Source organism: Aquila chrysaetos, chromosome 23, assembly GCF_900496995.4.
Source record: "Aquila chrysaetos chrysaetos chromosome 23, bAquChr1.4, whole genome shotgun sequence".
Classification (NCBI taxonomy): Eukaryota; Metazoa; Chordata; class Aves; order Accipitriformes; family Accipitridae; genus Aquila; species Aquila chrysaetos.
The window spans coordinates 8,476,871-8,493,730 of record NC_044026.1 but is presented as its reverse complement, the minus strand read 5'-3'; the positions used below and the strand labels follow the sequence as shown (position 1 = coordinate 8,493,730).

The following is a 16,860-nucleotide window of genomic DNA, read 5'->3' as shown; positions in this document are numbered from 1 at the left end:
CCTTGAACAATTTTTCAGACTTCAAGAAAGGAGCAGATGACAGACAATTTAGGGTATAAAAAAGGAATGGCCTTTCTGCAAGCCAGTGAGCACATATGTGGAGAGAAGCTGGTCTGTTCGAGTAGGTCCTGCATTTTAGTCATATCTCTTAGACTATTTCCCCAGTTTCCCCAGATCACTTACTGAACTGCTTTGTCTCATTTTCCTCATGAGTAAAACAGGGATTATATTCAGGTATCTTCCAATACCATTCCTAGCAGCAAAGCACTTTACAAGTACTGAAATCATTACTGTGCCGCTGCTTTGTCATACCTGCCAGAGGCCAAGCGGCTCAACTCTTTCAGAAAAATAATTGTTTCATCTTCCCTGGCATTGAAAGATACAGTGTTGACTGGACAGGGGCCATCAGAAACCTTCTCAAGGAGTAGCTGCTTTGTGTCCACTGGAACATCACCCACAGCAAAGTAGTAAACGGCTTCAACCTGTCATTAAACAGAAAAAAAATTGGGAATTGGAAGACATTATTTTACATAGATGCCTGGTACTTGCTCAAGCACTGTCCTGTGCTGAGTACTAGTAGAAAAATTTAGTAGAACTGATGCATTACTTGGCCTATAAGATTTTCAGATCTTTGGTTCTCCCTCTCATTTATGCTAGTAATTCAAATGAAGTCCACAGAAAATTTCCTGAAGTGAGAAGAGAACCTGGCCCACAGCTCCTGAGTCTGATTCTGCCCAATGCAAGCCCCTTTCCACAGAATTTAACTGAAACCAAAGAGAGGTGTAAGGAAGGACAACTGTATTATTAGTTAGGACAAGGCTCTGTGCCATGTTCCACTTTTATGAAGAGAGATGCTATGTTGGTGCTTTGCCAGGGCTGAAAATCAGTAGGAACTTTTATACTAGACATAATTTTACCAGTATCATGTATTTTGAGGGTTGGAAAGATGCATCATTCTTTGAATGCTACTGCTGGAATTTACAGATAATTTGTATTTTTTATACTTCCCAAGGCAAAGGGAGCTTGGCAGGTTTATTATGACCACACACACCTATATTCTGAAAATGTTATTGCAAGAAGAGAGAGAAGCTGATGAGATGTCTTGTAGTTATTGCTTGAGTATTACATTATGAGGGATTTGATGTTACCTGCACTTGTCCATGCTAACAATCCTCATGGTAAGTATGCTTCTTGCATTTTCACCATCATTAAAAACAAATGTAACAACAGCTATCCCATGATGATGTTCAAGACAATAAGCATAGCATATCAGTCCTATGGCATGGTACATACCAACCAATAAATAGCTGTTTAACTGAAAAAAATACACTTGAATACAACTAGGAATTCTGGGACATGCACCACAAAAGAAAAGACAACTATTAGAGTCTGGGATGGCACTGAAGAAATGTTTATGCACCCACATAATTTCATGCAGTAATAAAGCAAATTCAGTATCACCTGTAAGTGCGTTCATGCATTTCCACTACTGCCTTTGATACTGATCTATATTTCAGCTCCCTGAGTCAACAGAATGGCACATGAACATCTTTTTTCCAGTTTGTACTTGAAGCTTCCAGGCTGTAAGATCCCCGTATTGTCCCACATCATAAGCGTGTTGATATAAACTGACATGGACTTCTGGATTTCAAGTTCTGTCCCTCCTCTACTTTTTGCCACAAATACTTGGACTATTCCTCAGCACTAGAAGACATCTCTCCCAAGCAGCAACCCAATCTCAGGCTAGACAAGGCAAATTAACGAAGCAGCACCTTGCTACCTCAGGCATCCCTTGGATCTTATAGAGGGGGCAAGTCACTCCATGTGGGATGCAGGGCCCATAGTTACAGACCACACTGCCTTGGGAGCAAGCAGGTCTGTGGTCAGCCAGGTGTCCTGGCATCACTGTTAATGCTAGACAAATACTGAGGTTAAAGAGAAGAATGAATGTGTTTCATTAAAGTGCAAGATTGACAAAATACTTACTTGCTTTAGAAAAAGGTGCAGAGAAACAAAATGAAAGAACTCTTGCACCTATCTGTGCTTTAGTTCAGTTCTACAAGGTTCCCCTCTCTGTTTCATCTAGCTAAAAAGCTACCCAAGCATGCACACAGCTCTCCCAGCTGAGACCCAGTCCTTGGACAACACCTTCTTCCTATTCCTTTTGCTGAAGAGGCTCCTGACCTGGGGGAATGCATGCATATTGAACTACCACTTTTCCCTGTGTTCCTTCAGATCCACCTCTTCTCCCCCTCCCTCCTGAGACTGCTACTAATTCATAAACTTGATATTCAATAAGGATATCAATTTTCACACTTCCTCCAAAGGATTTACTGCCTGCTTCTGCAACTTTAAAAATGCTAACATTTCTTGGGCATAGCTGATGCAGAACCAACTCCTCACAAGAAAAATAAACAAAATTGCTAACCACAGACAATTTACTCTACTTAACTACGAACCCAGCAATACCATACCACAAAAGAAATATTCCTTACAGATTAGTGGGGAAAAGTTAAAACCTTTCCATTTAGTCCTCCACATTTTGAAAATTATAATTTGTGCATCTGTCTAAACAAGCAAACTTCATACAAGAACAGGAAGGAGAACAGCATGAACAGTTCCTCACAGTCTTTACCTTGGTGAGGAGGTGTGTTTTGGATGGGTGACCCACACTTTGCAGAGTGGCACATGTACAGAACCACAAGTTAAATGCTGTGGATGCATCTGTGGCAGGTAGAGCTCAAAGGATTGCAACCTTACAGCAGAGTGGTCTTGAGCTTGGGACTGGCAGGTCATGAGGAAAGGAGATCTAGGGAGTCACCACACATGGGAAGAAAAGCTCAGCTAAAGGAATGACAGGAAGAGCCAAGTCTAGGGAAAAAAGAGCTATTATTTTGGAGCAACTTGATGAAGCCAGTTCTGAGGAATGAGTCATTTACGACTGTTCAGTGAGTATGCAGCTTTTGCCTAGGACTGAATGGGGTCTCCCCCCCCCGCCCCGCCTGCAGTACAGTGAAGCTTGCACTCAAGTGAACTGTCAGTTATGAATGATAATGACTGTATTTAGGAGTAGTTGAAGTTTGTTTTATGTTGAGCACCTGCCACAATTGACTCCCCCAGACTACCCATTAGCCCACCAATGGCTGGAAAAAAAATAATAGACTTCTCACTGTTGGACAGATTTTAATTTCTGTTTATTCATACGCAGACCCACCAGGTCCAACAAGCCTTTTTTTCATCCAGACAATACTGAAATCTAAATACAATCATCTTCTTTTCCCACCAGGAACAGTAATACACTGCAAATTGAAAATGTCAATAAAATTTATGAAGGAGGCATTTTAAAAAGCAGTCATAAAAAATATCACTGTTGCACAATTTGTTCCTCATCCATTTCCTTTTTAATATCAGTTTCCAAACATCAAGGTTCATCTGGATGAGAATCCACCAGCACAGGGAACCAGAAGAAAACTCAAGCCAAATTTACCTTCTCCTTCAAACAATGTCTCAGGATGAGATTTACAAAGAGGTTAGGATTGGATCTGTGAACAGGGATGGATCTTAATGGCAGTGAAAACCAATGACTCTAGTCCACACACAGTAGGCTCAATTTTTCATTAAATTTGGGTGGTAGAGAACTGAAACAATGTACATTGTAAGCAAATTTCATAAAATAACTCTTTCACAACACAAGTTTTAAGTGACTAGCTCAAATGATGGCATATATGGTTTACATCCTGTGACTCTGCTATAATGAATAAAGCAATATGGTACTTTTAGAATCAGACAGAATTTAATTGCAGCAATCAATACCTGTGCATGCTTTGGCTTTTTGTCCCAGAAGAAACTCTAGCTATAACCTGGCTGATGAAGAAGGATTTGCATACCCCTACCATGAGTTAATGCTTAAATAAATTTCTGTACCTACTATTTTGGATTTTAAATATAGTTTTAATGAGCACTTTGGATACATAACAAAATAAAAACAGTTTCCCTGTCTTCAATAATGTTGATACTAGCAATTTTCTCATAAACTTGAAGCCCTGAAAAACATATATGGCAAAGAAAGTGGAAGGGAAGATGTTTTCTCTTTCCCTTAGTGACGAATATGTTACTTATTCTGTGTACTCTAGAAAAGAAAATAAACAAGTTTCTGCATTCAAAATACAGTACATTTACATAAACAGGCCATCAGTAAACATAGTATGCAGCTACACTTGGGGAACAAAAAACCTTTCCAAATGCTGTCATTAATATTTATCTTTGCAATATTCATTAGGGCAAATCACAGTAGCCAGTCTGGCACTGAATATTCTTGGATTTACTTGAGGCTTCTGAAAAGATGTATGAGCTTACCGCGTCATCACTCATGGCTTCCAGCAGGGCTTCAGCAGAGTTGGTATGGCTGGCAGCTGTCATATGGTCCAGCTTCCAGAGCCATGTAACAGCAGACGTTACAGTATGCTCAGACACAGGAGTAGATTTCTGTTGCCACTTCATAAGATCCGGAGCAGCCCTGAAAATGACATTAACTATAAATCAGAAATAGTGAGAATAATGCTGGCAGAGCAAAAGAGTGGAGCTCTGCTATTGTTACTCTTCTTTTATATTCTTAAGTAAAAATTACAATAAATCACAGATTCTAAATCTAGACTTTTAGAGGAAGTAGAGGAAAAGAAGTAGAGGAAAAATAAAACCCTGACCTGGGTTCAGCTGGGATAGAGTTAATTTTCACAAGAAGCTGGGAGGGGACACAGCCAGGACAGCTAACCAGGACTGACCAGGGGGATATCTGATACCATGTGACATCATGTTCAGTATATTACTGGGGGAGCTGGCCGGGGTGGGGATCACAGCTCGAGAAGGGGCTAGGCATTGGGTTCCATGTGGTGAGCAATTGCATAGTGCATCACGCACTTTGCATATTCTTTTATTAGTATTATTGTTATTATTATTTCTTCTCTCCTTGTGTTGTGTTATTAATATATTGTGGGTATCTCAACCCACAAGTTTTTTACCTTTTTCTTCCGATTCTCCTCCCCATCCCACCGCGGGGGGAGGAGGGAGAGAGCGGCCGCATGGTGCTTAGTTGCTGGCTGGGCTTAAACCATGACAAACCCTTAGAAAAATACTGTAATTTTTATAAGAATTTTTTTTTGAGATAACTCTTTCCAAAGTAGGGTCAAGAGAGCTAAAGTACTTTAAAAACAGTTCCTAATTCCTATCTCCCCTGAACATAAAAACACAATCAGGTTTTTAAAATATGTGTATGAAAAAAAGATCTGGCTTCCACAGGTCTCTTTCCACAACTTGCTGCATGACCTTCTGTCAGACCATTTTAACTGACACGCTTTTTTTAGTAGGGCTGATCTTTATCTACCTATCAAAATAAAACTTGTGATGCTAAGCTTTTTGATACTTTAATTGATCAAAGGCCTTGGCCTTAATGGCAGTACAGAAGTACAAAGTATATGAGCACGTATGCCCGTGCATTTGTACATAAAAAGACAGAAAGCAAATAAAAACCCAAGTGGTTGCAGTGTTTGTGACATTCCATCAAGCACTATTTTGAAGAGTTCACTGTAAATCTAAAAGACAAGTATGTTTTCCAAGATTATTTTAAAGTAATAATTTATATGCTATATTGTCCTTTGTCATCCTCCCGCACAAACAAATTGATGAACACAATTATTGTGCCTCAATTTTGACTTGGCTCTGCAGATCATTTTCAAAGCAAATGTTTTATGTGCTTCTCAAAAGCTATGGAAGTTTTCTACTTTTCGATTGAAATCTCAGTTGTATCACAAGCTAGAGAATTAAGACAGGGCACCACAATCAAATCTGTAGGACAAACCTTGGGTAAAACAACTTTAAGAATCACAGTGTAGTTGCAAGTTGTCATTGTGGAACCAATTTTAAAATTATATGACCTAATTTGTGCATCTTTTTTTTCATAGTCACAAAATTCCATTCATTTATCCAAACCTATGCTTACAGGTTCAAACCTTTATGTATATATGAGAATTTGTGCAGAGATACATAAATTTGAATAGCTGCTTCTACAATTTGTAACTAAACCCATATTCATTTACTCATGTTAGGGAACAAGCACTTGTCTTTTGTTATGGAAATCTAGTATTGTTTCCTAGTTCTGCTACTAATTTCTGTGACCATGGAAATCTATAGAAATACAAATGACTATGCCTGTGCCTATGGCACTTGGGGCAGTGTACATTTAGCTGTAAGGCAGAAACCTGTAATGCCTAGGCAGTCAGATGGGACCTCACTGTTTCACTCTGTAATACTTAGATGCCTGAAGAGCATTCCTGCTATTGCAAAGTCCCCCTTATCTTTCTGTTTTTCTGTGCTACAATTGTAGAAGGCATATATCAGTATTTGGGTTCTGTTAGTCTTTATCTGTTCTTCAGGGTAACAATGGTCTTCTGTTAAATGGACGTAGCAAGCTCAGCATGACTGTGGGTGAAACTTGGTGGGAAATCTACAGATATTACCAGGACATGAATCAAGACAATTTCCACTACAGAAAGCATATTATCCAAACACATGTCTGTATGATATGTGACTCCTTTTTTATTCTCCAGCAGTGGGCAGACATGGAATTCTTTGTTTAGCCTGGAGAAGAGAAGGCTCCGGGGAGACCTGATTGCAGCCTTTCAATACTTAAAGGGGGATTATAAGAAAGATGGGGACAGACTTTTTAGTAGGGCCTGTAGTGATAGGACAAGGGGTAATGGCTTTGAACTAATAGGTAGATTCAGAGTAGATATAAGGAAGATAATTTTTACCATGAGGGTGGTGAAACACTGGAACAGGTTGCCCAGAGAGGTTGTGGATGCCCCATCCCTGGAAACATTCAAGGTCAGGTTGGATGGGTCTTTGAGCAATCTGATCTAGTTAAAGATGTCCCTGCTTATTGCAGGGGGGTTGGACTAGATGAGCTTTAAAGGTCCCTTCCAACCCAAACCATTCTATGATTCTATGATTCTTTCTGCTTACCGAATGAGGTTGAATTTGGCGATTTGGGTCACCTGTTCCACAAGTACCATAGAAAGTGCATCCCGACATAGATCAAATTCAGCTGGAGCTGCAGTGCCAAAATCCAAAACAATGACAATGCACCGTTCTTGAATCACTCCAAATATCTGCCGGCTCTCACTGGTTAACCATTCCATTCGCTGCTTATATAGCTCAATAGCTCCCATTAGACAATCCACAAAATGAAGAATCAGTTCTTTTTTGGCTGTCAGCTTTATTTAAATAAGGGAGAGAAAGAAATTGAACATCAAAACAAATAATACAAATGCAGCCCCAAGCTTAGCACAGCTGCAATAGCTTGTTTGCAAGTGCCAGATATGCCAGCCAAGGTAGCAGTGAAAACAACCCATTTTTCTTTCACTATTTCAAGAGCAAATACTCGACAAATGCATCTAAGCTATAAAGAAAAGACACTGCATTTTGTCCTAATTGCTTTTCATAATCTTTTTATATGAGCATGGGACAGTGCCAGTGGGTTGTCTGACTTGTCTGTCTCAAGACTGAAGCAATTAGAATGAGCTGAACACAGGCTAGGATGCAGAAAGGGCTGGAGAGTAGATGGGTGAACAAACAAGGACACAGAAACTTTGTACCTTCTTATACCAGAATTTTGACTGGCTGTTAAAATTTTGTACAGCGATAAAAGGGAGCATTGGTTCTGGGGAACTTCAATCTCCCCCTTGCATTTAGCATTTGAAAGGAAAATGTAAAATGTTTCCTGTTTGTACTATTATTTCACTAACAATGCCCAGCATTACAGATTAACTATTTGCAGGTAGGTGCTTAGGCAAATTTAGTTCAGATAACTGCAATCAACAACTAAAAATTCTCATACCATATCAGTAAAATAAGAAAAACCTAGATTCAGAGTTGAAATTAAAACCCTCCCTAAGAATACATGTATATGCATTCACCATGGAAAGTGATCTGTGGGTTTAAAAATTCACCACTGATTCCAGTAAAGACATTCGCCCGATATCTCTGAACCATGTAAGCTAATTCACTGGCTACCTTCTACCTCCAACTACCTTTCTGGGACTAAGTACAAAACCTTGGAGATACAAATGTTTTTAAACAAGAACATTTCTCAGGGAGAAGATATTTTGTGTGTCAGTCTGCACATTTCTTCCTCTTATTTGTATTTTTCTCTGTTCTTTAATATTAGCTAGGGCCCTGTAATGTGCCTCCCAGATACAGAGTCTCAGGCTGTCTGCCAAAGGAATGTAGGCCTGGGAAGGAGCACTTAGAAAATCCAGTTTCCTCCTATGACAGCCAGACTCATACAAAGAAGTTTATTGCACTATACCGATCAAACTCCATCTTAAAATAAAGAAGTTTTCTTGTACCACCCCTTCACTTGTAGTTGGACAGTCCAGATTCCCATTCCTCTGAGGGCTGGAAAACTTCTGACTGTCCAGCCTAAATTTATTCGTGGCAGTTCATACCCATATATTCTTGGGCTAGCATGCCTTTTAGCATAGAAAACTATGGCTTCTCCCTATCCCTGTAATTTGCCTTTCTGTAGGCATTCAAAGGCAATAATGCTACCCTTTGTCAGTCTTCTTCAGTCTTACTTACGTATGTCAACATCAACCAAGCCCTTTTATAAGATCAGCACTCCGTTGCAGTTCATCCTACTAGCTTCCCAGTACCTGTTCTGGTTTGAATTGCTCATTCTCAACCTGTAGTAACTGTACACAATATTGTACACAATATCCTAAATGAGATCTCACCAGATCTTGTATAGTGGCATTTCTACCTTAATGCTACCAGAAATGTCCTTCCTACTGCTTGCAACATGTCCTAAGATTAAAAGACATTATGTAGCTATTTCATATGGAATTAATGGGAAAAAAATGAGGGGCAAAGACTCCCTGAAATGGTTCTTTTCCCATTTTTAAGCCTCGTGCCTCAAAAGTAACTCTAGTTATCAGAAAAAATGACAAGCCATTTGCTTTTTAAAAATCTTTTATGAATTAACTCTCTCCCCTCCTCGCTCACATGCGTACCTCTTCAATCAGAAGCCATCCTCTCAACAATGGGGCCGCCAGCAGCTGTTGCTAAGACATTCCTTAGAACATGAGCCTGGGCAGAGATCCAGCTAGCTGTCTCTATAGAGTAGGCTGAGCCTTTTGTGACCCGCTGGCAGTAAGCAAAGCAGCGCTTTGCATCAGCAATGACAGCGCATTATGTCTTCTTATTTCAGCATCCCCATTTGTTTTATTGACTACGATTTTATTTTTTTTAACTCGGCTGAGCATCTTCTTTTTAAGTGTTCCCTCTTTCAAGACAGGGTAAATGTTGCTTAGAAACTGCAGTCTTGTCTGGAAAGATTTACTGCAATGCTGCACCAAGGCAAGAGCATAAGACTTTGCAAGGAAAAAACCAAAAAGATATCTAGCTTCTCTACCACTGATTGTTATCACTAACAGTTTGACAAAACAGAAAAAAAACTGATCAAAAGATAAAGTTCTCACAAAGAATGCAAGTATTTCATGCCATAGGGAGACATTTTAGTCACATCATTCTGCTACAGTGGTAATAACTTCTGAGCACACAGGGAAGTTACCACAAGTCAGCCACACTTACATTATACACGCTGCCATCTTGTGCTCTCTCGTATTGAGGAAACAGACCATCTGCATACCGAGAAGCCACAAGTTTCCCCAAGGTGGTCACATAATCTATAGTAAAGGTTACAAAAGATCAAGTTGCTAATCATAAAGATTACTTCAAACAGAAATTTTTCAGGTTGATGTGTATACCATCCATGTGTGAGGCACATGCATTTGTATTGAACTCTTGACGTTAAGAAACTTGAGAGAAATTCTAATTATGTTTTTGTTTTACAATTTTTTCTGGCTAGATCTATGATGGGGCCCTGAGGGCACCAACAAGCCTTGATAGCCCTGATCAACCTCACGTGGGGTTTGCAGTCACAGGGCACTCAGGCCTGGGGACCCAGTCTTTGCTTTAGCTGTGTTGTAGGTGTACCTGTCTCAAGTTCTGCTAGTGGACGTCTCTCCTGGATAGACCTTTTAGCCCTGTATTATAGCCTTGTCTACAGTTCTGTCTCCTGGATGTGGCTCTAAGACCTATGTTGTGGCCTTGTCTCCAGTTTTGTCTCTGGCTCCATCTCCCGTTGCTCCTGGCTGCACTCCCTGGCTGGACCCTACACATGGTTCATCACCTCACCCTGTCCAGGACTGTCTGCGGACACTATCAGCAGCACCCTGCTCTGCCTGTGGTGCTTAGATGCTGCAGGACTGCATCCTGGTCAGTGAGGACACTGCCTGGGCTGCAATCCCCTTTGGCTCCTGGCTCATTTTCTCTCCATGGAGCAGCCCTACTCTTGCTGCTCCCTGCCAGTTTAGTCAGAAGTGGGGAAAAAAACCCACATTTAATTATTTATACACCAAAAAGCTATGTGGGACTTTAATAAATGAAAGGTTTAGGCAATTAAACTTCTGTATTATCCATTTACCTCACAACAGGACTTGCAAATATTTGTCCATCAAACAAAATACAAAATCTGGTACAGATAATGCTGTTCTCTTACACAACTAAATGGGTGCAGAAGTGGGTGCAACTAAGGAAAAGGTTGCGGTTCGCTCTTTCAGTAGCGAGAAATCTTCTACAGTATCTCCACTGATAGGAAAACATTAGGGGTGGGAATATTTAACTTCACAAAGCAGCTATTCTGTACAGCATGTTGCCCTGCTAAACTAGTATGTTCTGCTCCTAAAATTACACTGTTAACAACATTAACCCTGCTTAACATCTTCTTCTTCATCCACAGCATACAGGATTTCAAGATCTGCACTGTTGATCTTTGAATGCCCCATGGACACAAGCCAACCGAAATCTTAAATTATGCAACCTAGAAAAATTGCAATACATTACAATTCCTACTTCTCAGGCGACAAGCTGTTCAAAGAAAAGAATATCTTACCATGCTCTGCAAAGCACTATTATGGCAGTGATTAATAATTATTAGCAAACTCTTCCCCTCCAGCTGTCAGATGACTGCAAAGAAACATTTTTCTATAGCCTGACTTTGCACGAAAAGCAGCCTGAATTCTAATTAAATTTAACTGCTTCCTTAAAGCTGGATCCCTGGAAATAATATACTATTTCCAAGCAGGTTGGCTAGCCCTGATCATCAACTAGTAGAACACAGATTATGGCATGGCATACATTATATTTGCCATTTAAAAATGAACAGAGATCTTATGGTGCGTTATTTGCAGGAAAAAGACTAACAGCTTCAGCGGCATAAGTTATTTCCCAGCTATAGCTAAATTGGAGAGTATTTGAACTGGAGCCTAGGGTAAAGCAACAGTACAGTTGAGTAAGGAAAACCTTTCTCAGATCCTAAGTCCTTCTCAGATCAAAAGGAGGTAGAGTTCCTCGGTTCTCTGAACTGGCAATGTCAGCAACTGTGGATACAGCTTCCCTTTCTGCCATTATGATAAGAGACAACGTGAAAATCTCTGTGTACCCTGGGGTGCAAAATGAATGTGACCCTATAGACTATTCGAAGTCGGGGGGTTTATTATTACTCTATGATGGATTTGTCTTATACCTTTCCTGTGCTGGAATCCAATCTGTGACAAAATCTGGGACAGGGACAATTTGTTTCTTTTGAGCCCATGAAGCTGAAGCCATTTAGAAGATGAAACGAGGGGTTGTACATCCGTGTGCCACTGACTGGCTGCCGGTCTCCTTTCCTTCTCTTCTGATTTCTTCTTGTGGGCCTTGTGGGAATCTTCAGGATCTTGTCTGTGCTTTGAATCAAAGGCATCTGTTGTACAGAGAGATGAGGGAAACACAAAATTTATGCTTTAACCAAATGATTCACTTGAATTGTCTCCTTTCTTTACCTGTATTCCATGGTACTCTGTACACATATAGCTCACCTCTTGTTTTCTTTTGTTATACTGAACAGCGTTCTTAATCTGGAAAGCTGCTCTCAGTCCTACACATGTCTTTTTATTCATCCATATACATTTACCATCAATTTATTAAAGGAAATGTCTCTTGTATGCTGAAATCCAAGCCCTGAAATCTAAGCCCGGTTTCCGAACGGCAATTCTTCCAGTTCCTAAGACATCTCTTCTAAGTGTTGGGAATCAGAACTCATAATAGGCATTCAAAGACTGTCAGACCATCACTACATACAGATTAGAAGCATTATGCGATAAACAAGGATTTCTTAACAGTTATATGTTGAACTGCTACCATAAGCAATAGCCGCGCCAGCAGCAGATCCTGGCTTTATTGCAAGGCTGGTGAAACTTCCTCTCCTCACATCATTTACCTCAAGTGTAAACAATGGTTCTGGCAGTATCTGCTCCAGGCTGTGATGGATCATGTGCATGCACAGGAAATCATAGATATGAGGGTCCAGTTTAATCTTAAGTTCTACAGAACAATGAACATATCTCAGCAGCGATATATAGTTGGCTGGGTTAGCTCCACTTGGAACTGGCAGCAGAGGCAGCCCAGAGCCAGAGTGGTTGAGGCAGAAATGGAAGCAATGACAACACTAATGCCTCTGTTCCTCAGCACAGAGGTTCTAGGAAGACTTTGGTACTTCCTGTTCATTCCCAAAATACTCTGCATGAGCTAAGCTGGCTCTAGATGATTAAATAACCTTGCTGTGTCTAAGTTTACTTTCTGTGGACTTTTGAAATTTCTGTCCATTTTCCCGAGCATCAACATTATCTAGAGTATTCCAGTCCTCCATTGCCCATATACTGTAAGATGACTGTAACTGTACCGCATGGATCAAACTGGTCCAAAATACAAAGAAGGGTACTTCTATCTTTAATGACTAAAAAATAACCTTCAGTCTAGTACGGAGTATGATCAGAACTCTCTGCTAAGATCAAATATTACAACAAGTGACCTGGTTACAAAGGTTCATTAAATAGACTGTTCCTCAGTTAATAATACATAAAGGAAATGAGACTATATCTCCAGAAATAATCTTTCAGTGACAGTAAGCTTCTATATGGTGCAGACTGGCACCAGCTCTTTCACAGTCATCAGTCCTACAAGCAGGGCGCTGGGCTGGCATGCCTGTAGAGGTTAGCGTTTTACCAGCCCTCCTCCTCCACTCAATACAGAAGCAGCACTGACAGATGTTAACTCTAGAGAGAGACAGGTGAAGGTTTGCAGCTGTTTGCTGTTTGAGCTTTGTATATAGTCAGGCACTGTTTACAGTTACATGAACAGTCATTCCCAGTTTCCTCCTCCAAAAATGCAGAAAGGCCAGCTCAGAACCCCATATACAGCACAGGTGAGAGTGGCACAGCTTCAGAATGGCTTGTACACTGCTAGCAGCATGCACACCTCAATGCTGCAAACAAAACTGAAAGTTATCTGGGAAAACCTGGAATCTATGCAAAAATAGTCCTGAAATACTCACAATCACTCCAGGCAAGTCCCCTACATTGATTGCCAGTCATGATAGATCTCTTGATTGGCAGCTCCTCTTTGATTTCTTCTTAAAAACCTGAGGAATTATTATGTTTTAAAAAAATTAAAATATTGCCATGCACAGGTCAATATGAACTGGAGACCATGTCCACAGGCCGAGCCAATAATACACTGCAGAAGGCTGAGATCAAGATTTTCCTCAAGGAAAACAGTATTATAAATTAAAAAGGATAGCTACTCCCCATGTCAAGAAAGGCTGAGGTCAGATTTGACAGGGATCCCCATAATCAGAAATGGGAAAGTGGGAAATTTGTAACATGGTTTCCCTTCCTTCTCTCTAGATTATCATAAAAAAGAGCCAATGTAGAAGTTTCCACACAGATATGCTAGAAAAATGAATGTGGTGTTTTGGCCTGCTGTCAGTCAGTTGTATTATATTCTATTATTGCTTTGCATTATACCTTACCTTTGCTATAATCCAATTTATGACTAAACCTGGGAGTATCTGAGACGCAATTTTGTGAAGAGATTCATAACTTTGCCTATAAGACTACAAGATGATTCACAAAGAAAAAGAATTATGCATGTATGCATGTACATGTATGGGGTGTAAGGCTCAACTGTGAATAAGACACAACATATGAATAGAAAAGACGAAGCAAGGTAGCATATATTGGCTGAGTGTATCACTTTGAGACATCGTGTTTTGCCATGTACTTGGTTCTTCTTTTAATAAATAAGATGCATGAATGAGGGATATTTATGAATCAGCTGCTAGCTATTGTCATCAAGCAGTTTTTCCTAAGGGAAAAGCAAAAATGGGATAAAATAATAACCCAGAGACTTAGCCTCCTCCCTCTTTCTTCATTGCAGAACTGAACATGCTATTTATTCCTCTTATATGGGTTTAAATACCCATATGGAAACATATAAGCCATTCCAGTCTTTGTCCTGCTCATGCAGAAAGACATGAACAGTGTGAAAGGCAGGGAGGACTTTAAAAAAACAGGACTCTGATCTGCACCCTAACACCCCAGGCGTTGTGCAGAAGATGACCCTCAGCAGCACAACCCCCGACCAGCCTGGACTTGGTGTCAGCGCAGTAAAAAGGAGCCCTTGCCACAGGGGAGGCAGGGCAGACAACACCGGTAGTGAATGGTGATAGCGAGCCATCAGACTTTTGCCATTTCTCTCTCAGGCTGCAGAAATAGTGCCACAGCACTCTCACAGTAATAGCAGAGACACATTTCAAGCAGCAGCCTGCATCAGAGAACAAATCCCAGGTGCCATCTCATGTTCGGATGCCCAGGGGTATGGCTGCAGGCATTCCCTTGCGTTAGCCTCCAGCACCACCCCCAGCTGCTCGAGTAGCAGCAAATGCTGCTGCCCTACGAAAATGAGCATTCGAAAGGAAATGAAGAGACTTCCGATGGAAACAGTGAGTTTACCTCAAGTCTTGGAAAGGCAACCACGTTCAACATGATGACAGCTAGGCTAACCTTCAGCCTAAAGTCTTGATCAAAACAGGTTATTTTCGAAAGGTGAATGAGAGTTCATCTGGGCACCTCTACTCTTCCACTCTGGCCAGCGCAAACTATCTGCTAAAACCTTCACCCACCACGTGCTCTTGAGTTTTTAACAGATGCGGCAGTGTTTGCCAAGGCCGTACAACCAGGCTGTCCCTCACACACAGGAATGCCGCGGGAAAGCCCACACGCGTTACAGCCCGAGAAGCCGCCCCACGCCACCCGAAAAGGTGTGCGGAGGAGCGCTGAGGTGGGCAGCTGCCAGCTGCGGAAATGGGGCAGCGGGTGTCACAGCAAAACCGCAGTTGGGCCTGAGGAAGAGGGCGAGTGTGGGGGGCAAGGCCTGACCGGCCATGGGGGCCACCCCGGGTGAGGCACGGCCACGGCACTCACCGGCCTTGGCAAGCAGTAGCCGCGCCACGCCCTCGCGGCCACCCTCACGGGCGCCACCTGAGGTAACCGACCGCGTCCCGACATAGGCTGCACGGAAACGGGCGGGGAAGGGACGGCGAGGCCTCTGGGGCGAAGGACTACGGGTCGGCGTCACACCTCCCCCGCCTGCCCGCCAGCGCCGGGGGCTGCCCAGCCCACCGCCCTGCGGCGGGACGTGGGGGCTCCGCCGCTGCCTCCCCCCCGACCCCCCGCCGCAGAGACCCGGGTGCGGAGCCGGCTCCGCCGCCCGCCCTCACCTGCCTCCGGCCGCGCCGCCGCCGCCCTCCCCGCCCGCCCTGACACGGCGTCGCCGCCGTCCCGCTGTTGACCTGGAGACCGGCCGGTTGCTACGGCACGGCCTCGCCGCGCCCCGCGCCGGGCGGGCGCCCCAACCGACAAGCGCGGGGAGGGCAGAGCTGCCCGGGGGCGGCAAATAGGCAGGAGGCGGGGGTGGGGGAGGGCTTCTGCACGGGAGCGCTTCTGCAGCGGAGCGTTGCGCTGCGGGGAAGGGAGCGCCGCAGCAAGTCGTTGTCCGCAGAGGCCACCGCCACGACCTGCGTTCGCTTCTTTGCGAGCCCCAAATGCACGAGCCAGCTCGGAGACATGTATATATAGTGGATTCGAGCCTTCTGGTCTTGTTAAGTCTCCATTTAGACTAAGCCATTGACAGTGTTTGTACTAAGAGCAGCCGCGTGTGCTTTGTTTAAGTCAGAGGAACAATACACGCTGCCGGGGAATTGCCATGCTCCTGGAGAAGCCTAACTAAAAATTATCCTAGTGTAGCAAAATATAGAAAAAGATGTGCGTTATAAACCTGAACCCGATATTAAAAGCTCCCATTGATGTCAGATAGCCAGAAACCCAGGTTTATATTTGCCGTACTTGGGCTGTAAATGTTTGTAAGCATAGTTCCAGCTAAAAGGCAGTGCTGAGCTCTGCACTTTCTCTGTTTTGCTTTCGTTTACTATGCAATCACAAAGTAATAAAAGATCAGTTGCTTTATAAGATCAACGGATCAGTCTTATCTACATACTGATGTTCAGATGGTAATACACACCCGCAGGCACGGACCGGGCCGTCCTGCAGCACGCCAAAGCGTTGGCTTCAGCTCTTCGAGATGGCTTGGTAAACAACAATAGGACAGAAAAGTTCCTTATGAGGGGTGCAGTTGGGATGGGAACGTGGCTTTCTGGAGCTCTAGCTTCTCGTACATTTGGAACCAGGGGTTTAAAGAGTAGCCTAGGCATGGCAAGTCATTTGGGATTGCACAACTCTTCCCCTGAGGTGTAGAAAAGGCATTTATTTCTCAGGCATGGAACAGTTTCCCATCATATCATTAAAAGTAGTAGGTACTGAATGTTCTCTGGGTCCTTTTGGACACCGTGACTGCCATAGCACAAGC

At 42.6% G+C, this 16,860-nt stretch overlaps 1 protein-coding gene across 1 annotated transcript in view; it reads right to left on the bottom strand.

Moving 5' to 3' along the window:
• VWA3B (von Willebrand factor A domain containing 3B) overlaps nt 1-15,664 on the bottom strand; it is a 71,705-nt gene extending 56,041 nt beyond the window's left edge. The window contains exons 1-7 of the mRNA XM_041119547.1: nt 15,420-15,664; nt 13,490-13,576; nt 11,642-11,860; nt 9,646-9,740; nt 7,018-7,268; nt 4,357-4,516; nt 313-482 (exon numbers count right to left, since the gene is read on the bottom strand). Coding sequence (XP_040975481.1) covers nt 313-482; nt 4,357-4,516; nt 7,018-7,268; nt 9,646-9,740; nt 11,642-11,860; nt 13,490-13,529 — 935 coding nt within the window. The 5' untranslated portion in view covers nt 13,530-13,576; nt 15,420-15,664. The remainder of the gene's footprint in view (nt 1-312; nt 483-4,356; nt 4,517-7,017; nt 7,269-9,645; nt 9,741-11,641; nt 11,861-13,489; nt 13,577-15,419) is intronic.
• Between the last annotated feature and the right edge of the window lie 1,196 nt (nt 15,665-16,860).